The sequence below is a fragment of the Cyprinus carpio genome, chromosome A15 (assembly GCF_018340385.1).
Source record: "Cyprinus carpio isolate SPL01 chromosome A15, ASM1834038v1, whole genome shotgun sequence".
Classification (NCBI taxonomy): domain Eukaryota; kingdom Metazoa; phylum Chordata; class Actinopteri; order Cypriniformes; family Cyprinidae; genus Cyprinus; species Cyprinus carpio.
Genome location: NC_056586.1, coordinates 3,472,793 through 3,499,003, shown reverse-complemented (window position 1 = coordinate 3,499,003; position 26,211 = coordinate 3,472,793). Strand labels below are relative to the sequence as shown.

Here is a 26,211-nt window from a genome sequence, read left to right as displayed (position 1 = left end):
CCGCTCTTCCAAGACATAGGATTCTGTCTCTTTGTGTCCGCAAATAACCAAAATGGCATAATGAACCTGTGATGCTGCAGATGTGAAAGTCACTGGTGATGTGGCATGGTGAAATCTTGATCCGATGGCGCAGCAGCTCTGTAAGCCTGGCACGATTCTCTGAATAGTCACCCCCGCCTGTCTGACTTGGAGCTGAATGGATGCTTGAGTAAAAGAAGAAAAGAGCGAGTACAATTCTTTCAAACTATCTGTAAGCAGAGGGGTTAGTTCTCTCGCTCAATTCCTCAACATAACTGTCACAATCATATTTCTTAAATAGCAGTGAATGTAATGATTTCAAATACTTGTTTGAAGAACATGTCCGCAATCACCCACTTACTTCTTCATCAAAACGAAGTGGAAAAAGAAGCATTGCAAAAATGTCTTCAGATCAATGCACAGGTTACTGGATACGCAGGCTAAATGCCCTTTAAAGTTGTACCTGAGGTGAAAGAAAAATATAATTAATCCCCAATACTAAAACACCTAGAAATACAAAAATTTCAAACTATGTTTACTCTAAATCTCATTCAGGAAAATGTTATGAATGTTGCTGATAAGATGTCAGACATCATCAGATGACTTGATGTTTTTTTTTTTTTTTTTGAGAAGTGCTCGGCACAGCTCCGATGAACCTACAGCATTCGAACGCTGTCAACTCGAAAATGATACTTCCTGAGTCTATATATATATATTATATATATATATAATTATATAATATCTATATATAATCCCTATATATGGATATACTTTGGAAAATGTGTGTAAAATAATCACGGTAATTCAGTGTATGGAAGCTAACCTGAGTTTGTCCCACGTCTCTTCTCCAAATCTGTCAAGCCAATAGGAGACTTAGAGTGTGCTGATCCATACTGGCAAGAGGTGAACCCATTTAGACATTTGATTTTTTGTAGCTACTGAAGATTGACTAACATTACAATAATTAAATAAGAATAAAAATAAGATATAAGGCTAGTTGTCACTTTGGTAAGTCAAAAGTTTCTCTTAAAAATGTGTTCTATTTCTCTACCAGTGGTTTTGTCTGTTGGTTTAAAACAATTACTCAAAAAAGTCTTAAATTGATGATTTTGTCTTCAACATCGCAAATTTCATATTCGGCCATTTTTTTCACAAAATTTGTCATAAGATCAGGTTGGGGACAGTATATTATTTTTATATAAGGACAACATGAGGATCATACACAGCTATAAAAGCCAAGGGGATGTAAACTTTTGTAAACAGCACTCTAACATAGGTCCGTAGGTCCATGTACTGTAATATGAAAAAATGTTACTTACTGATTTTGAAAGGTATTTTTCGTATTTGGAATTACGAATTGTACGTGAGGATGATCAGTGAAATATTATACATTTAGGTTATTCCTGCACTCAGCTCTATACACACCAATAAAAATTACATAAAGCGAAAAATATATACCATACAAACATTTAGTTAAATTAATACTAATTAAAAAAATAAAAATAAAAAATTGCAATTTTCTACCATCTGTCAGGTTGGTTTTCCTTAAAGCTGACCTATTGTCTATTTCTATATTCCATGGATCAACCATTCACCTCCTTGATCATATGCTCAGTAAATGATAATAAATAAATAATTACGCTCCATCCAGCAATAAAACAAGAATTCAATGAATACAGATTACAAAAAACTGTCTTGGAGTCCCAAACAGGTACCTGAATGTCCTAGAGGTTAAACAGAAGCAGCGACAACATGAATGACAGCGTGTGACATGCCTCAAGCCCAACATCGTTTGTTAGAAAATTAATCTACAAAAGTGTTTTATTATTTATGTTTTTATTTAAAAAAAAAAAAATCAGCGCAAAAACCGCATATCAGAATGATTTCTGAAGAGATGAAGATGGAGTGAGATGCTGAAATTTTCAGCTGGTATCACAGGATAAATGATATTTTTACAGTGTATTAACAAAGAAAACAAATGTAATATAATTCAAATAATACGGTTTTTCTATTGTATTTCCGAAGTCCCTAGTGAGCATAAGTACGAAAAAATCTTACCAACCACCAACTTTGAAGATATGTATATATGTAGAATGAACAAAGAAATTATCAGTAGCCTACTATCAATTCACTTTATTTATGTCTTATTTGGTACTCATTGAGTTTGTGGCGCGCCGGGTCAGCGGTTATGGAGGTCAGGGCCGGCTGACAGTGACAGACCAAAAGATGAGACTCCTTCTGTGCCGTTCCATCTGACATGTTGATCATACAGTTAAGATGTGAGAGACTGTAGGAAGGGACATGCCCTTGTTTAAAAGTTCTGTTTGTTTGTGTTAGAGGAGATAAAGAGGTTGATTATGATTTCATTTTATATTTAGTTTCTGAAGCTTATGTCTGTATTGGGCCGCGGGTCTCTCAACACCTCCATACTAAAATATTTTATTTTCTCAACTCAAAAAAAAAATAACTGTATTTATAATAATGTATGAAAAATAATCAATTATTGTGGTGTCATTAGTTTATTTTTGCCTGACGGTTACGGGAGCCTTGGTACGAGAATTCTATTAATATTCTATAACATTAAGCGTTGTCATTATTTGCACTACGTGATTCAAAAGCCATTTTAAGTCATTAATTAAGACTGATTTGCAACTCAAAGAAATGATGTGTATTTTATGTATTAGTATACTGTTGATTTCGAACGCTATATTGTGAATTTATTTAAAATATAGCTATGAATAATTCTGGCCATGAAAAAGAAAAAAACATAATAAAATTAGTCATGTTTTTAATATAGAAATAGGTACACTACTTGCACACATTTAAAAGAAACAAGAAAATAACAAAGCGAAAAAAAAAATGGTTCCTTTGAATAATTGTCTACTTTCCGTACTTTTACATTAAGTTTGTTAGTATTGTTTTTGCTTATTATTGTATTTGTGTTATTTTTGTTATTGCCTGAGATGTTCGTTGTTCTAAAGATTACAATAAATAAATAAATAAATAAACCAGATGTGTCACGTGATACTTGGTATTAGCTCTGGTGGGCCAATTTACAGTCATTTGTGTTACTATTAAAAGACATGTTTATTACTTAATTTAATCAGCTATTGCTTAGGGGAATAATTAATTTTATACGAAAGCATAGACACAAAATGTAATTAAATTTGAATATATGACTCAACGTCAAGCGCCTAGTTCAGGAAACAGCCAATAACATTTACTTCATCAGCAATACAGCTATTAATCAAATCACTCGTTTCTAAAGTAGTCGAGGCTCTGACTATATTCATATTAGTGGTGTGAAGTATAGTTAATATAGATTTATTGTCTGCGATCCGCAGTTAAAACAGCAAAAGAGAACGACGAAGATAGTTAAGATTTTGTAAGATCTCGCGAGAGTTTCCTCGGAGTCTGTGTGATCTCGCGCCGCCATTATTCTAGAGCCGGGAAAAGTAGCTGAAACGCGAAGCAGGCCTTGTCAACAGTAAGGGAGTGAGACTCATAAAGAGGACAAGCGGGGGCTCAGCGCGCCTCATTTATACGTGCCCCGTCTTCTGTCATAGAAGACTTTCATGTGAAAGGAGACAACGGCGGGGATAAGACAGACATGTAAAAATCTCCGCAAAGGGGGGACTAAAAGACCACCAAGATGAGGTACGAGCCTTTAACGTGAGTATGAGCGCTCCGAGGTGCCGGCGGAGCCGTCACCGAGCTCGGGGTCCGAGCGGACAGGCTCTGGCGGACAAATCCTTTACACCGAGTCGTGTTTCCCCAAAATCCCACAAATACGCAAATACAATCATGGATAGGAGTGTCAGTTTGGATCTAGGTTTAAGGAGCTGGCGTGCTTTGTACGTCAAGTTGATTAAGGGTTATTATTGGTGTAAGTTAGCTGGCTAACTGTTTAACAGACAGCAGTTCAGATGACACAAATAAATGCCCAACCAATACACTGATTTCACTGCAGCGTTGTCCCTCAGTGAGCACATACAATCAACAGTAAAATCGGTACACTATCAAAAACATATGTTCTAGTAACGTTAACGGTGTTTACAGTGAGTGTAGTTTAGCGTCCAAGCATGTACCGTTTGCATGTTTACGTCACACCGCGCCTGACCGTGACCAAAGTTGGAAACGCGTCCAGCAGCACGAATACTGCCCGATGCGTTTAAGATGTGGGTACACACCGCGGGATGATTCTAAACGGGGATATACTGTAAAAACCAGCGGGCTTTGAGTGGACAAATCACAGACCAGAGAGAATCGGGAGTGTGAGAAAAGTGATGAATCATTTCTGACATCAGGCAGCTCCTGTTCTGACTACATGTTAGAGCTGCATGTTCACATGATTTGCTTGCACGAGTTTAACTGTCAAGAGATATGGACTACACAGAGTCCCCGCTTTCATATCCATCATGGATACAGTAAACTACAATGTCATCTTCTTGTAAGATAAATGCCACAGGATCTGTTATGGTCATAGTGTCATGTCAATCACATCTAACATTTTTGTTTTTCAGGCAGGCTTTCAGTGTAATGGTCTAATTTAGGTTAAGATTAATATTATAATCTGTGTTGCAGTTCAAAGCATTCTATGAGCCACAGTAAAGCCGGTTCACACCAAGAGATAACTATTAGCACTCCACACCAATGAACAAATTAACATTGTTTTATTCCTCGTATGTTTTGTCATCTGCTGCTTTAAATGCTTGAGATCTTTACAAGAAGGATGGATTCTGTTTTGATTGGTTTTGTTGTATATTAGCTGGCAACAAAAAAACCTAAAAATGATTCTGACTAGGGCTGTGCAAAAATCGAATGTGATTTTCATGTGCATATAGTCCTGTAATTTAGTAGTATTTCTCCACGCATGTGCGTTGAAGATCAGCGGTTGCCAGGTTTCACACACAAATCCTGCCCGGGTTGCTTCTAAATCTAGTCCAAAACTCGCCCAATCGCATTTTCCAGGAGGTTCACCGATTAAAAATTGCATCCCGCGGGATAATAATATAAATTTATTGTTGCCAGGGTTGTCCGTGGTTAATATTACCTTTTAGGGGGCGAACATCATTTCGTTTTTTATTTGTTGTGTATAGTGGTTGTGGGTCTGCTTTCACACCCACAGGACAGAAAAACAAACCTTGAGACTTGGCAAACACTGGTTAAGGTGGAGCGGCATTTACTACACAGAGCCGTAGTTCACCGACAAGCTACACGCAAAATCCACTTTCAGACAAAATTTAGACATAAGAATCGCCTGCGATTTTAAAATTGATTTTGTTGTTAGATTGTCAGTGAAAATAAGGCTCTGTGTGTAGAATGCCAACCAGTGTTGCCAAGTCTGTGGTTGTTTTTCAGGTCTCGCGGGTTTTGAAGCGACCCAATACCAATAAGGTTGATATTTAGCCCCTAAAAGTGAAGTTGAACCAAGGCAACCCTGACAAAAACGTGTATTTTTATCACCCAGAAACGAACGGCAATTGGACTAGTTTGAGAAAGGCAATTGGTTTCGGCAGGATTTGTTGTGAAAAAACTGGCAACCCTGATCTTAACGCACGTGCTGGAGATATACTCCTAATCACAGGAGCGCCTTGACGTGAGGAGATGCGCATGAAGAAATCACATTTGATTTGATCGCACAGCCCCTCATTCTGATATTCTGTGTTGTTACCCTTCACAGTTGTGTGGTTTGTGGCGTAGTGTGAACCAGCCTTGAAGGGACAGTTCATTTTATCATCATTTACTCACCCTGATGCTGTTCCAAACCTGTATGACTGACTTTCTTTTTTGCGGGACATAAAAAGATGTTTTGGAAGAAGTTGTAACCAAAACAAGCTGCCTGGAAGCACGCTTGAGTTTCATAGTATTGGAGAACTATAGAAGTCAGCGCGCTACGTCAGACGTTTGGTTACAGGGTATCTTTCTTGTTGTTGTTCGGACAGGTAAGAAAAGAAATTCATACAGGTTGGATCAACATAAGGGGGAGAGTAAATGATGACGGGATGTTGATTTTCTTATACCTTTAAGAGGGAAGTTGTGCGTTCTGTACGCAACATATGTACAGATTGCTGCGGTTTAAAATATGATAACATCGGGTAAACTCATCATTGTGTCAAACAGCTTGGTAGATTCAGTATCACTGTTTCTCCTCTAAATGGTTTCCCCTTCTATGCTGTTTTAATTCTCAGATGACCATGGACGAGAAGTATGTCAACAAAAATCTGGGACCTCTTGAAAAATGCCAATCCAGCGAGAGTTCAGAGGAAGGAAACAACAGTGGGCTGAGCTTCGAGGAGCTCTACCAGGAACGCCTACAACATGGTCATGAACAAGCACGGAGAAGAAGCTGTACATCGGGCCCTAGGGAGGTGCGTCACAGAACATCTCATCAAACAAAGTAAAGAGCCAGAAGTCTCCGCGTGGCCTCTGCTCAACAAGAAAGAGAAGAGTCCGGTACTGGATCTGGCACGAGAAACAATACGTCACATGCATAGTTATGTATATGTTAGACGCTTTCGTCTAAATGCGTTCCCTGAGAATTATATCATGTGAACTTGACGATGCTGCTACGCAGTGCCTACACTGGGTAAACCTGACAAGTCACAGTAACTCCAAACCGTTTGATGGTAAACAGATTGCCTTTACTTAAACCATGTAAGTTTTAAAACTTTGCAATTATGTACAGCAAGTGATTAATTAGTTGATGATGAGCTTTTAGTGATGAACAGCTTGCTGTTAACAAACCAGCACCACCAGCTCCACTATTAGTAACCAGATCTGACTTTATTTCTGTCAGAAGTCTACAGAAGATCTATGAGAGAATTAACTAAGAGATTAGATGTTGATTTATTGTTTCATTTGAATAAACGTAACATGTTAGAGATCAGTGTTTGCTTTAGTTGGGCTCTTTGACCCTTATCTTCTGTCTTAGATTAGTTTTTTTGAGGACGTTTGTTACCCATGTGTGTTTGAAAACATGTTTGTGATATACTCAAAAAACCCAAGAGAAAATATGATTCAGGTATGGTTTTTATATAGCATATTGGTAAGGATAATTATTCAATTATATGGAGCTATTCAGGAGTTTCAAAATCTTACTAAAGAGTGTGTCTACAGTTCGTTCAGTTGAGTGACATAGAAAGCCAATTCAAAAAAAGTCAGTGGTTCTCTTCATATTCAGTTAATATAAAGGCCTTTTCCAAACAGGTTTGTCTTCTATGGTGTCAAGTAGGCACACATAAGACAATCAAATAGTCAGAATATGAAACCTCAACCATGGTTACGGAAAAAAACAAAAAAACATGCTGCAAATGCATGCTGGGTACTATTGTAGTACAAAACTCATCCATGGCTCCCAGCATGCTCTGCTGCATTTTTTTGTTTGTTTGTTTGTTTTTTTATGGTCACCATTGTTGAGGTTCATATGCTGATGCATGATGTTCTGTGTGTGACTAAGTGGACATCCCATAGGAAAACAGAAACTGTTTGGAGGAAAAGTCCTTTATATTAAATGATTATCACAGAACCCACTGGCTCGTACAATCACTTTCACTGTAGTCATATCCAAAAGAATTACACAACAACCTATTTCATTAGAGATTAGACTCCAAACAGTTCAATAATCTGTGATTGTCATCAACAATATACAGTATAACAACCACAAACAGCTTTGTACACGGTCACATAAACCAAAAAATGCTAACCCGATTGCACTGTAAGTTGCCTGGCATAAAAGCCGCTTATAAGAAGTGTGAGGTGTGTGTGTATAAAAACACCGATGATATTTTCTCTGGCTTTTTGAGTCAAACAAATCGTTAAAAAAAGCCAAAGAAAAAACTAAGACAGAAGAATCAAGGGTTCAAGAGCCCAACTAAAGCAAACACTGATCTCAACATGGGTACTTTAAATGAAAACATAAATCACATCTCCTAAAACTTAGTTAATGCTAATCAGATCTTATGTAGACGTCTGACAGAAATAAAAGTTCAGTCTGGTTATTAATAAGTGGAGCTGGTGAGTGAGCTGTTGTCTGGGGGTGTTTAATCAGATCTTGAGAGATTTAATGTATTTTTGTCAGTTTATTTTATCTAAGGCCTTGTGTCTGAAGTTCAGTTGTAGTTCTTGTGTTTCTATTTTTTCAGTAATTCTGTTTGTTAAACAGGCAGCTGTTCATCACCTAATTGCACATTAATCACTCCAGTAATCACTAATTATTAGTAATTGCAATGTATGATCTTCTTTCAAGTGGAAAACTCAACTGAATAAGGTTCAGAGTACTCATAACTGGTAGTTTAAAACTAAATGGTTTAAGGGCCAATCGGTTTTCCTCAAACGGTTTAGATTTCTTGAAGTAACCACAAAGTGTTCATGTTTTTAAGGATTATTTGTTTACACAAAAAGGTTTGAAGTTTAGTTACTTTGGCGGGGGTTTTACAAGTGTGTTAGTTTTAAAAACTTAAAATGGTTTAACGGCAATTTGGTTTCCTCAAACGGTTTTGAGGTAAACCTAACTTGTCATGTTTTTAAGGATTTATCTGTTACTCAAACGGTTTGAGTTAAGTTATTCTTGTGTGGGTTTTAACAGTGTACTGTTTAGCTACAGGAAGATCTGAACAAAACCAGTTCAGTGGAAAAAGGGCGGGTAGAAAGTAATGCTTTGGAGGAGATTATAGTAAGACCAGTTTTGTACCAACATGAATGTTCAGCACAAAATATTTGCTCAGATTGTACTGTTTAGACGGAATGCAAACCAAAGGAAGGATTGGAGAAATGAAAATGCCTAAACTCACTCTTAGAAAGTTGTGCACCTACGGGCCAGTTTCAGACGGGGGTGCACCAAGATACGGCTGATTGAAAGCAATTATCGGCAAACAAACTGGCTGACATCCGTTTTTAAAATCAGCTGCTGATCAGAGCCACGTTCTATACTGCCGATCTCAAAGAGGGACAGAAAAACAAGTCAGGACTGCATGTGGACTATATATGAAGAAAGTGTCTCTAATGTTGAATTTAGGTAATAATTAAGGCAATAAGTTTAATTCAGTCTGAGGCTTTAATGCTCTTAAAAACACAGCGTTGTTATTGCAGGTTACGTGTTTCTCACCTGAAGTTAAAGACCGGGTTTCATGGTTCATGGTTTTCCCGTAAGCAAAACATTCTGCATAAAAAACAAAACGTCTCACCTTTCAAAATTGGCGGGACAAAACACTAAATAACAAACAATAAATGCCATTTTGATGCTCTTAAATGTGGCGGGACAGATGGCTTCATCTCTTTCACTTTAATAAGTGTGAAATAGACATGAACGAATAGCAGAAAAAAACAAAAGGGGGTCTGTTGAGAGAGAGTACACTTACTGAGGTGTGCTCATGTGGATGTGTTTCAGTAGTGTCAACGATTAAAACAGCTTGGTGAACAGAAGCCACTTAACGTTACATTACCCTTTTCAGACAAAAACAAGAAAAACGTTATGCAGTGTCCACAGTTGGCTCGTTAGCTTAGAAAAGAAAACATCTAGAGAGGACATGTTTGAAGTACATCAGACATAAAGACAAGAAAGTTTTTATGTTTCAGTTTGAAACGTTTGTATATAAAACAGTTTACATTGAGTGTGCTCATTATCTGAAAATAAATACCAGCGTGGAATAAATAGTTTGGAGTTCCGTTATTAGTTTTAAACTTAATATGTTATAGTAGTGGAACCAAATTAAAGGGTTTTCCAGTGAAGTTTAACAGCTATTCAGATTTTTTTTCTCTGACATGTTAGGACTACCTGGTAGTACAATAGTACAGAGACAAGAGAGCCGTTCAATTATTTTTCCGGCTATTCACTGTCTCTAACAAAACAGACGATTTAGGAGGAAAAAAACTTGCATTGGTGGTGAATGTCCTTGTCTGGTGTTGGTCATCACAGACGCGTTAACCTCCATTCATTCAGATGAAAAATCTGTAAAGTGGTTGGTTTAATGAAATGCAGGGGTTTGAGTTCTGATGTTAATTTCCTACTGCTGGCTTGATATGATGTAGCATGCAGCTCGTCGTTGTTATCCTGTACTTATGTCCAGTTTGTTTCTGTTGTAAAGGTACGAGAGGATGTGTAACACTCCTTGAATAACAAAATTCCTGCAAACACTGAATCAACGCCTGGACATGACCACCAGAAGGCTATGGTGATGATAGCGGGGACATTCTTGATGACATGGTGGGTCCTTTCCTTGATGTTGCTGGATTTTTGTCTCTGTGCTCCTCTTTGTGAGTGGAAGTTTGTAACAGGGGCTTGCAATGATCACTGTGTTGCTACTACCTACAATCATTCAGTTGCAGTTGTAATTATCATTTATATAGTTGTGGGCGAATTGGGAGGTCAGTGTGTGTATGCAGTCTTTCAGGCAGGGAGGGAGCATAAAGGGGGATAGTTCACCCAAAATTACTAATTCTTTCATCCCATTCTCTCACCCGTCATTTTCAACAAATATATTGGCTTTCTGTCTTGGAACGCAACAGATATTTTGGATTCAAATAAATTATTTTGCACACTTAACATTAGAGATGCACCGATCGATTGGCGGTGGATCGAAAATCAGCCAGATTTCTGCATGAGTCGCGCAGGCACGGCCGTTGAACTGATCATACCCTCCACATAATAGCTTCAGCTCAACTAAACATGAGTCATGTTAAACCACCAAAAGGTAAGGGTTTTTACAATCCCTATCCGTCTCTGATAATGCTCTCAATCAGTGTGTCAGCCGTGCAAGACGTCCGTTCTAACAGCTGGTAAACAGGTGCGCGGAACGTCACATGACCTCAGACCATCAGGGACACAAATATTCGGGATCGACTGGTTAATCTTTCTAGAAGCAGATAGAAAATAAACTGTTAGAGAGGGGTATTTTGCTAAATAGTGGCACTATATACACATATCATATAATTTTTACTGTTCTATGTTTAATATCTTTGCATTAAATCCATAATTTTTTTGACAGCCACCATTTAAATTTTTATATTTTAAAAGTAAATCCGAAATGAAGTAGAACTATGATTATGCCATGTAACTTTATTATTGTTAAAAACTTCATTGTGTAATTTTAACAGTTGTATGCTATATCTTAGAAATCAGTCAGTTTTAACCTTCAGTATATCATAATGACAGTACCAAATGACTCATGTATATCTTACAGCATTAGATGAGATTTCTTTCCTTGAGACAATAGTCAAGTACTGTACATGCTGATATATATCCAAAATAATCGCGATTGAATTGGACGAATTGGTAATCTAATTGAAATTTGTGTCCAAAACTCCAGCCCGTACTGCAATACATGTTGTTGGTGTGGAAGTTTTTTACTGTGAGTGAACGAAGACAATAAGTTTGCTATTGGTGAAAACTGTAAGGCTAAAATAAACCACGGGGGAAACACTTGCCATTAATGCTCAAGTAGAATGTTGCCTATACATACATTGCTGGCACATTAGTACCACACTAACTGCAATATTTTCTTTTGGAAGAGTATTGACACTTCAGTTTTTGTTCATTCATAGGGTTCTTTGATCTTTTGTAAGAAAAGTGTAAAAAGAGGAAAAAGGGTTCAACTTATAAAGTTTTTTGTTTTATAAAGCAACTAATTTCAGTTAGTTATTTCTACTTTATTCCATCACAGGCATTTTTTTTTTTGAGAGGTTTAAGTGAGAGACTATCTGTAACTTGGAATTGTAATATTTAATATTTTTTTTTATTATGAAAATAACATTAGTTTGAAGAAAAGTCAATTTTGGTTTGTATATGCTGTCAATCATAGTTCTTAGAAAGAAAATCGGAATCTGCAGATCACGAAACAAGAAATCGGAAGCCGGCCAAGAACTATTACTGTCAAACAAAAACTGGTAAAGTTTATGCAGTGTAACACAGATTTCTAGGCACTCAAAGTCATTCCAGTGATTCAATAGATTTTTTTTCCTTCTACAAAATTAATGGGGAACAGCATCTGTTTGGTACCCAGAGAAAATCATCTTTTGCGTCAGACAAGAAGAAATTAATAGGGGTATGCATGCATTGCTAGTTGAAAACTACCCGAAAAGTACCATTCAAGTGTTATATACGCTCTAGGAGAGACCAGTACTTTAGCTTTTCTTTTGTCATTAAGCCTGGTATTTCTTTAAGGGAAAATTAAATTCCCACTTGTTTTCTTCTGGGATAGTTGTGTATTAGGTTTCCAACCAATAGATGATTGCTGGAGAACGAAGAGCCCGTATTCCTTCTGAGTTCATTCTTCTCTCTCTGTCTGCTCTTTGTCTTGGCCAGGATCCGGGGTGTATGTTCAGCAGAATTAACGTGAGAACGTCTATAATCTCGGTCTCATCATCTTCAGAGACAGGTGGTCGTACGGCTTTGCATCGGGAAATCTGCGGCAGACCTTAATCGACATGATTGCCCGTGAGGGAAAGGGGGAGGTGGGTGGAGCAGGTGGGTTGTCTTTGCTTTGTTTTAGTAGCGTGCACATTATAGCGCATGCAGAAAACCTCTGCGAGGTCATCATAATATGGCCATTTCGGTTGGATGCAAACACTTTTTTGTTTTGTAATCTGTTCAAAACCCTAACTTTGCTTGTTCACACTAATTATCATGTGATTATACATGTGAGCCGCATTCGTAATGTCTAGCTAAATTAAGCCTAGATGACTTCTTTATGTTGGGACACGTTCTCTTTAGTTTAATTCAGTCTTCTATTTCCCCCTTTCTTTTTCTGTTCTGGTTGCCCAGAATGCTTTCTCAGTCGGTCATTTTGGACTTTGGAGAGTCAGAGCAGCGTGATGGAGGAGAGAGGGAAGCAAAATGCATTTCATGATAAGCTGATCTTGGGATAATATCATATGATGCTACATGATTCAAAAATAAATCAAATTCCACATTTGGGATTCAAACCAACAGCAAAAGATAATATAAACATAAGTAAGTTATAAGTAAATATAAAAACATAACAACGGATGTTGTGTCGTTGAAAGTTACTGTCGAAATCCTTAAGGTGGCAGTGTGTGCCACTGCCGATGCCGGGGATTTACTAATAGATACATATGTATTGGATGTTACTTAGCAGGAACATAGAATAAATAAACCTGACATATTCTGAGATAATTAAAGATTTAATACAAACATATTAAATACAAGCCTCTAAATTATACGGCATTCAAATTCAAAGCCACGTACCAGTTGCGTAACTATGGAGAAGAAAACTTTATGTATAATACGAATGCACAAATTTACCCAAAATACACGGGGAGTTATGTTGAAATGTATATGCTGTACTGTTGCTCGGTGCTCATTCAGAAAGATGAGGGAGATAAAATGTGTATCTTATGACAGTCTACTTCACATTACATAAAAACACCACAAAGGAACCAATTTGGTTTAATTTCATAAGATGTGAGATTAACGCAGTTATTGGCACTAAATGCACATTGATTGTAAAACGTTCTGAAACCGTGAAGTTCGGTTAGAGCACGCACAGCATTGCATTTTCTTATCAGTGAAGCGTGGATCTATTAATTGAAATTAGTCTTTTGAAGTTTATTAATCACATTAGGCTGTATCGCACAAAAATAATGTTTTCCATCTCCAAATTTTAAAACCTTTAATCTGATACGAAGTGTTTGCACTAAGCATTTAATATAATTAAAAAAAAATTTGACTTTACATTCTTTTTAAGGACAGAATTAAAGTCACAAACAGAAAAGTGAAATGTAAAAAACGCTCTCTAAACAAATAAAAACTGATTTGCGCTTTCATATAAACCCCAGGAGATGATCATTAAATTAAAGGGAAAAAGAATGCAGTTTTCTGGTGTGTATGTAGTACTTGTCTGTGTTGGGTCTGCCACATACGCGGGGTAACCTCCATTAATCAGATGAAAATCTGTTAAAGTGGTGTTGGTTTAATGAAATGATGTGGTTTGAGTTCTGGATGTTCATTGTACTGCTGGCTTGATATGATGTAGCATGCAGCCTCGTTTATCCTGTACTTATGTCCCAGTTTTTGTCTGTTTAAAGGTACGAGAGGATGTGTTTTAAACTCCCTGAATAACAACTTCCTGCAAACACTGAATCAAGCCTGGAATGACCACCAGACGGCTATGGTGATGATCAGAGACATCTTGATGTACATGGTGGGTCCTTTCATTGTATGTTGCTGGATTTTGTCTCTGTGCTCCTCTTTGTGAGTGGAAGTTTGTAACAGGGCTTGCAATGCATCACTGCGTTGCTATACCTCAATCATTCAGTTGCAGTTGTAATTCTCATTTATATAGTTGCGGGAGAATTGGAGGTCAGTGTGTGTCTGCATCTTTCAGCAGGGGAGCATTAAAAGGGATAGTTCACCCAAAAATACTAATTCTTTCATCATTCTCTCACCCGTCATTTCAAAAATATATGGCTTTCTTCTTTGGAACGCAACAGATATTTTGGTTCAAATAATATTTTGCACACTTAAAATTAGAGATGCACCGATCGATTGGCCGGGGATCGAAATCAGCCAGTTTTCTGCATGAGTGCGAGCACGCACGTGAACTGATCATACCCTCCACATTAATAGCTTCAGCTCAAAATAAACATGAGTCATGATTAAACCACCAAAGGTAAGTTTTTACAATCCATATCCTGGTCTCATGTAATCTCTCAATCAGTGTGTCAGCCGTGCAAAGACGTCAGTATAACAGCTTGTAAACAGTGTCGCGTAACGTCACATTGACCTCATACACAAACATATTCGGTGACAAACTCATTAGTCAGATAGAAAAATAAACTGTAGAGAGGGGTATTTAGCTAAATATATGCACCATATAACATATTCATTATAATTTTTACTGTTCTTATGTTTAATTTATGTTTGAATAAATCCATTTTTTGACAGCCACCATTTAAATTTTTATATTTAAAAATACGAATTGAAGTAGAAATATTATTTTATGCAATTGTAACTTTATTGTTTTAAAAACTTAATTGTAATTTTAACAGTTGTATGCTATAGCTTATAAATCAGTCAGTTTTTTAACCTTCAAAGATTATAATAATGTAGTACCAAATGACTCTCATGTATATCTTACAGCATTAGATGAGATTTCTTTTCCTTGAGAAAATATGTCAAGTACTGTACAAAATAAACAACAAAAAAAACAAAACAAATAATTGAATCGAATTGGTAATCTAATTGAAATTTGTGTCAAAATCCAGCCCTACTGCAAACATGTTGTTGGTGTGGAAGTTTTTTACTGTGAGTGAAGAAGACAATAAGTTTGCTATTTGTGAAACTTGTAAGGCTAAAATAAACCACGGGGGAAACACTTGCCATTAATGCTCAAGTAGCATGTTGCCTATACATATGCTGGCAACATTTAATTACCCACTTACTGCACTATTATTATTTGGAAGAGTATTGTACACTTCAGTTTTGTTCATTCATAGGGTCTTTGACTTTTTCAAGACAGACAAGTAAAAAAGAGAAAAGGGTCAACTTATAAAGTTGTTTTGTTTTATAAAGCAACTCATTTTCAGTTAATTGTTATTTCTACTTCTTTCCAGTCACAGAGCATTTTTTTTTTTTTAAGAGTTGTTTAAGTGAGAGAAGATCCTGTAACTTGGGAAATTGTAATATTTAATATTTTTTTTTTATTATGAAAATAAAATTTAGCTTTGAAGAAAAGTCAATTTTGGTTTGTATATGCTGTCAATCATAGTTCTTAGAAAGAAAATCAGAATCGGCAGATCACTTACAAGAAATCGGAATCGGCCAAGAAAATTATTACCTGTCAAACAAAAATGGTAACGTCTTATGTCAGTGTCAACACAGATTTCTAGGCATTCAAAGTCATTCCAGTGACTTCCATAGTATTTTTTTTCCTTCTATCAAAATTAATGGGGAACAGCATCTGTTTGGTTACCCAGAAAATCATCTTTTGCGTTCAGCACAACAAAAGAAATTAATACAGGTATGCATGCATGTATTTTGATTAAACTAACCGAAAAGTTACCATCAAGTGTTATATTATGCTCTATGGAGAGCCAGTACTTTAGCTTTTCTTTTGTCATTCCAAGCACTGGTATTTCTTTAAGGGAATTCAAATATACTTCACTTGTTTCTTCTGGATATTTGTGTATTATGTTTACAACCAAATAGACGATTGCTTGGAGAAGAAGAGCGTTATCTCCTTTATGAGCTTCATCCTTCTCTCTCTGTCTGCTCTTCTGTCTTGGCACAGGACCGGGTGTATGTTCAGCAGAATAACGTAGAGAACGTCTATAATCTAGGTCTCATCATCTTCAGAGACCAGGTGGTTCGTTACGGCTGCATTCGGGACCATCTGCGGCAGACCTTACTCGACATGATTGCCCGTGAGAGGAAAGGGGAGGTGGTGGACAGGTGGGTGTCTTTGCTTTGTTTTAGTAGCGTCGCACATATAGAGCATGCAGAAAACCCTCTGCGAGTCATCATAATATGGCCTTTTCTGTTGGCATGCAAACACTTTTTTGTTTTTAATCTGTCAAACCCTACCTTTGCTAGTGTTCACACATTCATATCCTGTGATTTATATTATGAGCCTCATTAGTAATGTATAGCTAAATTAAGCCTACACATATCTCTCTATCTGCTTGGACATACATTGTTCTCTTTAGTTTAATTCAGTCTTTCTCATTTCCCCTTTTCCTTTTTCTTTTCTGTTGCCCAGAATGCTTTCTCAATCTGTTCATTTTTGACTTTTGAGAGTCAGAGCCGAGTTGATGGATAGAGAGGGAAGCAAAATGCATTTTCATGTAAAGCTTATATTTGGATATATAATAAATATTATGCTACATGATTCAAAAAATAAAATCAAATTCCACATTTGGGATTCAAATCAACAGCACAGATAATATTTAAACATAAGTTAAGTATATAAGTAAATATAAAAACATACCAAAGGATTGTTGTTTTCTTTGAAAGTTACTTGATCAGAAATCCTTAAGGTGGGTGTGCTGCCACTGTGCCGCATCGCCGGTGTGATTGTACCTAATATGCATATAGATATGTATTTATGTAATTATGCAGGAACATAACTAATTTAAACATGAACATATTTCTGAGATAATTAAGATTTTAATACAATAAATATTAAAAATACAAGCCTCTAATATTATACGCATTCAAATTCAAAAGCCACGTACCGTTGGGCGTAACTATGGAGAAAACTTTATTGCTATTTAATACGAATGCCCAAATTTACCCAAAATACACGGGACTCTTATTTTGAAATGTATATGCTGTACTGTTGCCGGCTGCTCATTCAGAAAGATGAGGGAGATAAAATGTGTACTCTTATGACAGTCTACTTCACATTACAATAAAAACACCACAAAGTAACCATTGTCTTAATTCATAAGCTGTAGATTATACGCAGTCTATTGGCATAAATGCACATTGATTGTCAAACTGTTCTGAAACCGCAAGTCTGTAGAGCACGCAACAGCGCTGCATTGTTACTTTATAACGCACAGCGCTCGTATTTATTTAATGAAATGAGTCTTTTGAAGTTTATTAATCACATTAGGCTGTATTGCAAATAGTGGGTTTTTCCATCTCCAAATTTAAAACATCTTAATATGATTACAAAGATGTTTGCTATAGCATTTAATATAATTAAAAAAAATTTATGACTTTTAAATTTCTTTTTAAGGACATAAAGTCACAAACAGAAAAGTAGAAATGTAAAAAAGCATAAACAAATAAAACTGATTTGCTGCTTTTCATAACCCCCAGAAGCTGCTCATTAAATGTAAAAGGGAAAAGAAACTGCAGTTTTCTTGGTGTGTATTGTAGTAAGTGTTTGTCTTCGTTCAGGGGTGCCATTCGTAATGCTTGTCAGATGTTGATGATTTTGGGCTTGGAAGGACGATCCGTTTATGAAGAGGATTTCGAGGCCCCCTTCTTAGAAATGTCTGCTGAATTCTTTCAGGTTGGTAAAGCAAGAATACACTTTATTGCATTTCTATTTCTCTATCAGCTGCTTTGTGATTTGTATCACAGTGAATGTGTATATTAGCATTTTATAGTCAAAGCCGACCCAAAAATGAAAATCTGAAACTGCTTATCAGTGGTATCATTAACTAACTGTTATTTTGTTCCAAACCTGTATACTGTTATTTTTTTGTTTCTTTGTTTCTTTATTTATAAGGTTTTTTTAAAAAAAAAAACATTTTTTTTTCTATAAAGTGATTAGGTTCACAGTAAAAAAAATCACTGTAAAAGCACCATAGAAGTAAGAGAGACTACCACTGAATTGAATTGAATTGAATTGAATTGAATGTTGAAAAGACCAGACTTTTATGTGAAGAATCCTCCAAAAGGTTTTTTTGTTGTTGTTGTTTTGCTCGTTTCTCATTATGTTTTAACCAAATCTAAATTCTCTTTTTCAGATGGAAAGTCAAAAGTTTTTAGCCGAGAACAGTGCGAGCGTGTACATAAAGAAAGTGGAGGCACGGATAAACGAGGAGATCGAGCGAGTGATACACTGTCTGGATAAAACCACGGAGGAGCCGATTGTGAAGGTGGTGGAGAGGGAGCTGATCTCCAAACACATGAAGACCATCGTAGAGATGGAGAACTCTGGCCTGGTGCACATGCTCAAGAATGGGAAGACAGAAGGTGCGCTGTCCTCATCTATCATTACGCTTGTTTTGCATCAGTAGTGTAGCTTAGTGGAATCAGAAGATTGAGCATTCAGACTTCAGAAGGATTATTTATTAAAACACTTGAAAACTGGCTATATTTTAATGGGCCTTAGTACTCTAAAAAATGTTGTAAATACAGATTCTATTATAATTTGCTAAGTTTTTGGTGCAGTAGGTTTGTTTTTCCATGCAGCCTGCAAATACAGAAATGTTGTCTGATTTATTTCACTTTACCTGGTGACTCTTAACTCATCATATTCTTTTGCGGACTGCATGCTCTTAATATACATAATCTACATCACTTTAAATCAACATTTCAGTAGTAGAGTGTTCAGGTCAGTCAATTTTGTAGAATATTTAGCAGATTCAAGATAACGATTTAGATTTTTAAAAATGTTTAGCTAGTCAACTTAAAAATATACCACAACGTTATTCAAATAACATTCTCTTTATTAAAAACTTACAAAACCATCTGGTTAAAGTTTGCACACATGAACTTCAACATGGTGTAAATGTAAAACAGATTCAGTTGCTAAATATCTTTGCAGAAAAGTTGCACGAAACGTGAAGACATGTATTGTACAAACTTGCCTTAAACATCCTATATGTTCAGAAATATTATAAAATAAAAATATGCTAAAGACAGTCCGTTTTAGGCCATTTGATTTCAAAATGACTAAAAGTATAACGCAAAAAGACTATTATTAACAGAATATGTTTTGTAATGTTGAAATTGAAAGTGATTTCTGTGTGAGCAGTGCTTCATACATCACTACATTATTCACAATGGAACTTTTTAGTCTGCTAATGTGACCGTACTTTTACAGTGAACTTTAAATAGAAGAAAATCGACATCAGTGGTTTGGAAACATTTCCATGATTTGATATTCGATGATACAAAGCCTGTGTGTGCAGATCTGGCCTGCATGTACAAGTTGTTCAGCAGAGTGCCGAACGGCCTGAAGACCATGTGTGAGTGTATGAGCTCCTATCTGAGGGAGCAGGGCAAAGCTCTGGTGTCTGAGGAAGGAGAAGGCAAGAACCCCGTTGACTACATCCAGGTACCGGGATAATATCTTCACTTGCAGAACACACGAGATGTGGGAAATCCTTTATGTGCAAACCTCTTTCTCTCTGCTTCTCTTTAGGGTCTTCTAGATCTGAAGTCACGGTTTGATCGCTTCTTGCAAGAGTCCTTTAACAACGACCGTTTATTTAAGCAGACCATTGCAGGGGACTTCGAGTATTTCTTGAACCTCAACTCTCGCTCACCCGAGTATCTCTCACTCTTCATTGACGATAAGCTGAAGAAAGGAGTGAAAGGAGTGAGTCGTTTTCTCTAGTCACACGAGTAGTGGACGCTTTGCTCTGGGCCAATATAGAAAATACAGCTAAGAATATTTATTTATTTTCAATCTTCTTTTGAGCAATGCAGTATCAACTCTTAATGCGGATTATGTTCAACAAACATTCTGTTAAACAGGTCACATCACTTCGGTTTCAGGTCTTTCGTATGTGCTTCGTTAAATATAGAGCTGTTTTAAAAGTTTTTTATTTTTCTTCTTCTTATAACTAACGTTTGGATATTAAAAAACAAAAGGAACTAGCTAGGTTAAAGGGATAGGTCTTGTATTAATGTGTTAAACATTATTAGTAGTTAAAACTCAAAACATTCCTGAATATTCCATACACCATTTTTAAAACGTGTCCAATGTTACATTTTAAAAAGAGTATATAATGAATTCAGTTGTTGATCGAAGGTGTGTGTCTGTGGTTTGTCTCTCTTTTAGCTGACGGAGCAGGAGGTGGAGTCGATCTTGGATAAAGCCATGGTGCTGTTCAGGTTCATGCAGGAGAAGGACGTGTTCGAGCGCTACTACAAGCAGCACCTGGCCAGAAGACTGCTCACCAACAAGAGCGTGTCTGACGACTCCGAGAAAAACATGATCTCGAAGCTAAAGGCAAGATCTGCTGCTGTACAGAGCGGAGGCTCGGCGTGCCCTAACACTGTGTGTGTCTCACGTGACGTTTCTCCTTCCACAGACGGAGTGTGGCTGTCAGTTCACATCTAAACTGGAAGGCATGTTCAGGGACATGAGCATCTCAAACACAACTATGGATGAGTTTCGGCAGCATCTTACGACGACAGGGGTGAGGTGCAGATGGTACTCAACCAGAATAAATCTTTTGTCACCTCCGATACTGCTGCATATCTCAAGAGTTAGACTGTGTAGCGATTAGAGTGGACCATTTGAATGGTGTTTGATTGTGGTTTCTTCTTAGGTGTCTTTAGGTGGTGTCGACCTCACAGTGAGGGTGCTAACGACGGGATACTGGCCGACCCAGTCAGCGACTCCCAAGTGTAGCATCCCCCCTTCACCAAGACATGCTTTCGAGGTCTTTAGAAGGTGTTGATTGCTGTATTTCACTGTAGTTTAGTTCCAGTTTTTATGTAAACTCATTTGGGAAGAACTTTGACTTCCAGAGTCCTCCTGAGGTTTTGTGCATGCGCTCACAGCCACTCTTGACTCTTTGATTGCAGATTTTATTTGGCCAAGCACAGCGGTAGGCAGCTCACATTGCAGCATCACATGGGTTCAGCAGACCTCAACGCCACTTTCTACGGGCCGGTCAAAAAGGTAACAAGCCGTCACAAACTGTCAAAAGAATTTACTTATCTTACAAATCTTAAACTGTGATTTGCGTCTTCTTCAGGAGGATGGCTCGGATATGGTCGGCGGGGCTCAGGTCACAGGCTCTAATGCCAGGAAACACATCCTGCAGGTTTTCCACATTCCAGATGACGATCCTCATGCTTTTCAACAACCGAGAGAAATCCACATTCGAGGTACTGCACTCGTGCCACATTTGGTAAAGTTATCAAAGGTGTACCTTTCTTAAAGGTACCCACCCAAATGACAGCTTTTGTACTTTTTTCAGAGTGTACAATGGCTACAATTACTAATAAAGATCTAAAAAAATAAAAAAAAATATATATATATATATATATATATACAGTACAGGTCAAAAGTTTGGAAACATTACTATTTTTAATGTTTTTGAAAGAAGTCTCTTCTGCTCATCAAGTCTGCATTTATTTGGTCAAAAATACAGAAAAACAGTAATATTGTGATATATTATTACAACTTAAAATAATAGTTTTCTATTTGAATATACTTTAAACAAATAATTTATTCCTGTGATGCAAAGCTGAATTTTTCAGCATCATTACTCCAGCCTTCAGTGTCACATGTAACATCCAGTCTATCACATGATCATTTAGAAATCATTCTAATATTCTGATTTATTATGAGTGTTGGAAACAGTTCTGCTGTCTAATATATTTGATGAATAAAAGGTTAAAAAGAACTGCATTTATTCAAAAAAAAAATAAAAATTCTAATAATATATATTCTAATATATTTTCTTTACTATCTCTTTTTATCAATTTAACACATCCTTGCTGAATAAAAGTATTGATATTATTTAAAAAAAAGAAAGAAAACAAAAATTACTGACCCCAAATTACTGACCAGTAGTGTATATTGTTATTACAAAATATTTATATTTTAAAAACATAGCTTCTTTTTTTTTTTTTTTTTTTTTTTTTTTTTATTCATCAGAGTATCCTCAGTAAAGTATCACATGTTCTGAAAAAATATTAAGCAGCAGAACTGTTTCCAACTTTGATAATGAATCATCATATTAGAATGATTTCTAAAGGATCATGTGATAATGATCCTAAAAATTCAGCTTTGCATCACAGAAAAAATTGAGAATTTAAAGTATAATACATTTAAAAACAATTATTTTAAATTGTAATAATATATCACAATATTAAATTTTTTTCTGTATTTTTGATCAAATAAATGCAGGCTTGATGAGCAGAAGAAACTTCTTTCAAAAACATTAAAAATAGTAATGTTTCCAAACTGTTGACCTGTACTGTGTATATGTGTAAATATAGATGCATCGGAACAGAATAGGCATCAGTTGTACTGGCCTTCAGTCATAGTACTTAGTAATCATCTGTACATTGTATTAAAATGGCATTGCTGTACTTCTCCCACATGTCCGTGTTGTTTTCCTCTTGCTCTTGGCAGGAGATCCAGCAGGAGACGGATATCCCGGAGAGAGAGCTGGTGCGGGCGCTGCAGTCTCTGGCCTGTGGAAAGCCCACACAGCGAGTCCTCACCAAAGAACCCAAGTCTAAATAGATCGAGAGCGGCCACGTCTTCACTGTCAATGACCAGTTCACCTCCAGACTGCACAGAGTCAAGATTCAAACAGGTAACGGTCAGCTTGACCGATGCTCTAGAACTTAAGCCAAGACACATGTTCGGCAATAATGAAAACCCATACAAATGCAATTTAGCATTCATCTTCCAAATACTTTTAATAATGGTGTAATAACTTTTTTCTATGTTCATACATTTTAAAATTGTATTTGTTATTGTAATGGCAAAACTCTATTACTTTCATCGTCACATGATCCTACGAAAATCATGCTACAGGTTCAAATCATAGCTTTTACATTTACATCTTATTCTCTTTGCATTGGATTACTTTTTTTCACACATACAGTTCTTTTTAAGATAGGAAGAATATATAATAAAAGATGGCTTCCTGAAGACTGCAGAACTTGCTTCTCCAGCATCCTGTTCTTCTGAGATCAAGAACGCAGCTTCTCATGTTCACATTGCTCCCTCTAACGTTCAAGTGTGAATTAGCTATTTTTTTTTTCAGCCTGGTGCATATTCACTTTTGATCTTGGTGTTAAAGGACAATTTGTTGGCTATTTTTGATACAAGTACCTTTATTTAACATTATTTAAAATTCTAAATGATTATTCCTTTGATACTTATTTCTTCTTTAACTCTGTATATTTTGGTAATGGACCTTTTTCAGAGACAGCAGTTAACATCTTACATTGTTCTTGTTTTTATTTATTTAATATTGTACATTTTCTAACACTATGCTTTTGTGTTACATTAATCTGGATTTAAATTACAATTTTTCCCCCCTCTTTTGGAGAGTAATGGAAATGCAGTAGTGGATTTATTCCTGTAGGAACAAACACAGGGTTTCCACGAGTCCTTAAAAAGTCTTAAGTCTTAAATTTAGTTGGATCAAATTTAAGGCCATAAAAAGTCTTAAATGGTACAAGAAAGTCTTAATTATGATTTCAAGAGGTCTTAAATTTAGGGACGGAAATACAAGGATTGCGATTGTGGCTTAATGTGACGATTAAACTTCAAAAGATGGTGATTTCATTGAAAAAATATGAGCGCTGCAGCTTTCAAAGTCTGCCATTACAGGGGAAGCCGCTATATTTCTGCCGTTCAGAAAGTGACACCTGCTGGCAGAGAATGAATTTGCATTTTCAATAAGCCAATCTTAAAAAGTCTTAAATCTGAGCTTAAAAATCCTGCAGATACCCTGAAACAAGAACACACAAATATATTAGCTATGCTCTCCCGTTCATGTAAACCATTGTAAACTTTTATTTCTGAGAGGTGTTTGCATATACTTTACTTCTGATCAGTGAGCTTTTAATCACTGTATTTTTTTCATGTCTGAAAGCCTGGCTTATTTATTTGATGATCGGATGAGCTCTTAAACAGGCGGAACTTATAACATATGACCATTAGCCCATGACAAATCATATTATCACACTCCTCCAAAGCTCTAAAAAACTACAAAAATTCCAAAACTTAAAACCTTAAAACCTGCAAATTTAGCAAAATTCAATAAATTCATAAAACATCATAAAAATCTGTTAATTATTGTTTTTCTTATTGGCATTGAAAATCCATATTTAGGCATCCCATTATTAATAAATACTATTAAAAGACCAAAACTGTAAGATTGTTACTTTTTTGCACGTCGCACATCTCCTATAAATGTTATATAATGAGTCTGTACAGTATTTTCAGGATAATGTGTATTGTTATAAACCACAATTTCATACAGCATCATATAGACCTACGTCCATGCTTCTTTACTACAGATCTGCTGGCTAATCATTTGGAAAGTGTTTTACGCTAACCTGTGTGTGTGTGTGTCTCATCCCTGCAGTTGCAGCCAAACAGGGAGAATCGGACCCTGAGAGGAAGGAGACGCGACAGAAAGTGGATGATGACAGGAAACACGAGATTGAGGCGGCCATCGTTCGGATCATGAAGTCCAGAAAGAAGATGCAGCACAATGTTCTAGTAGCAGAGGTGTGGAGACTCATTTTACTGTGGAAATATAATATATATTCATCTGTTTAAACGTGTGTAAAAAATGTTCAGACCACACAATAACAGCGTTGAACAGATGTTGCTGATGGTTTATGGAGACTTAATGTAAAGTAGAAAATATTTCTTCCTGTTTCTTTGGACAGTTGTTTATAGAGCTTCCGTTTGATCCTGTGTGTTTTTGTCTTTAGGTAACCCAGCAGCTGAAGGCGCGATTCCTCCCCAGTCCCGTGGTCATTAAAAAGCGTATTGAAGGACTTATAGAGAGAGAATACTTGGCAAGAACACCAGAAGATCGCAAAGTGTACACATACGTAGCATGAACTACGAGCGCAATTAAATCTGGCATGAGAGAGCGAGTGAGAGTGAGAGGTGCGAATATTGTTTTTGGGACTGTGTTACACACCTCACATGGGATGTTATTTTATTTTATGCCCTTTTTGCCTTTGTTGTCATTCGTACTGGGAATAAACTGAGAAGAAACCTCTCATCTTCTAATGAACTTGTTTTAAATTTTTCTTTTTCGATTCCCACAAGGATTTCCACTGGATTCAACACTTTTACAGAAGGTCTTGGTCTCTGTGAGAGAAGTGATTTGTGTGTGTGTGTGTGTCTGTGTGTGTCCTCACAACCCTACAATCAAATTAAAACCGTAAGCCACACGATTTCGCAGCACTGGGTCTCATTACGACCATTCATATCATGAAATACCTTGTGAGATAGTTTCTTATATCTGTGTAAGTGTGTGTTGTGTCTGCGGCACATTATTGGATGTACAGGTTCTCGCCATCAGTGCTTTGGGGTTTACCTGTAAGACTGTCAAATGTATCTGAGTGACAGAGAGGTTCAAAGCATGCTTTAACTGAAGACAGATGGAGTAACACTTACACAGCATATAATAAGGTGGTTTGGCTGTCTTTTCTCTCTGTATGGCTGGTTTTCCCTTGCCTTTTTTTTAATTTTTTTTTTGATGTTTGTTGTCATGTCTAACATGGCCAATTGTAAAAGATGACTTAAAAGCCTTTTATTTTGAAGGGTCCTTTGAAAGCAGTTTAAACCGGGATGGGGCACAGTTTGTGTTTTCAGCATTATTATATTTCAATGTGTATAAATTGTAAAATAATTGTTATTGTACTCAATGCTGAAGTGAACTGTACAGGGCCTTGTTTTCATCATTAAATGTAGAAAAATACAGAGAAAAACAAAAAAACAACAATAAAAGGATTGGCCGTTTTGGGTCAGACTGTTTGTCTTGTTC

General features: G+C 36.5%; 1 protein-coding gene across 1 annotated transcript; it reads left to right on the top strand.

The window, feature by feature from the left end:
• Nucleotides 1–6,215: 6,215 nt before the first annotated feature.
• On the top strand, nucleotides 6,216–24,926 carry LOC122147627 (cullin-3-like). The gene is made up of 14 exons (XM_042770720.1): nucleotides 6,216–6,369; nucleotides 14,062–14,177; nucleotides 16,266–16,426; nucleotides 17,882–17,996; nucleotides 18,457–18,685; nucleotides 19,627–19,772; nucleotides 19,860–20,036; nucleotides 20,502–20,672; nucleotides 20,755–20,862; nucleotides 20,995–21,119; nucleotides 21,254–21,350; nucleotides 21,427–21,559; nucleotides 22,815–23,001; nucleotides 24,790–24,926. Exons 1-13 carry the CDS (start codon nucleotides 6,216–6,218, stop codon nucleotides 22,922–22,924), a joined length of 1,842 nt encoding a protein of 613 aa, XP_042626654.1. The 3' UTR covers nucleotides 22,925–23,001; nucleotides 24,790–24,926.
• The last annotated feature ends 1,285 nt before the right edge of the window (nucleotides 24,927–26,211 follow it).

Excerpts from the sequence above, each read along its gene's own strand:
- LOC122147627 (XM_042770720.1), top strand. The coding sequence starts at position 6,216 with ATGGACGAGAAGTATGTCAACAAAAATCTGGGACCTCTTGAAAAATGC. Across the intron at positions 6,370-14,061 it reads ACAAGCACGGAGAAGAAGCT|GTACGAGAGGATGTGTTTTA; the intron begins GTACATCGGGCC and ends GTCTGTTTAAAG. Across the intron at positions 21,560-22,814 it reads GAGAGAAATCCACATTCGAG|GAGATCCAGCAGGAGACGGA; the intron begins GTACTGCACTCG and ends TGCTCTTGGCAG.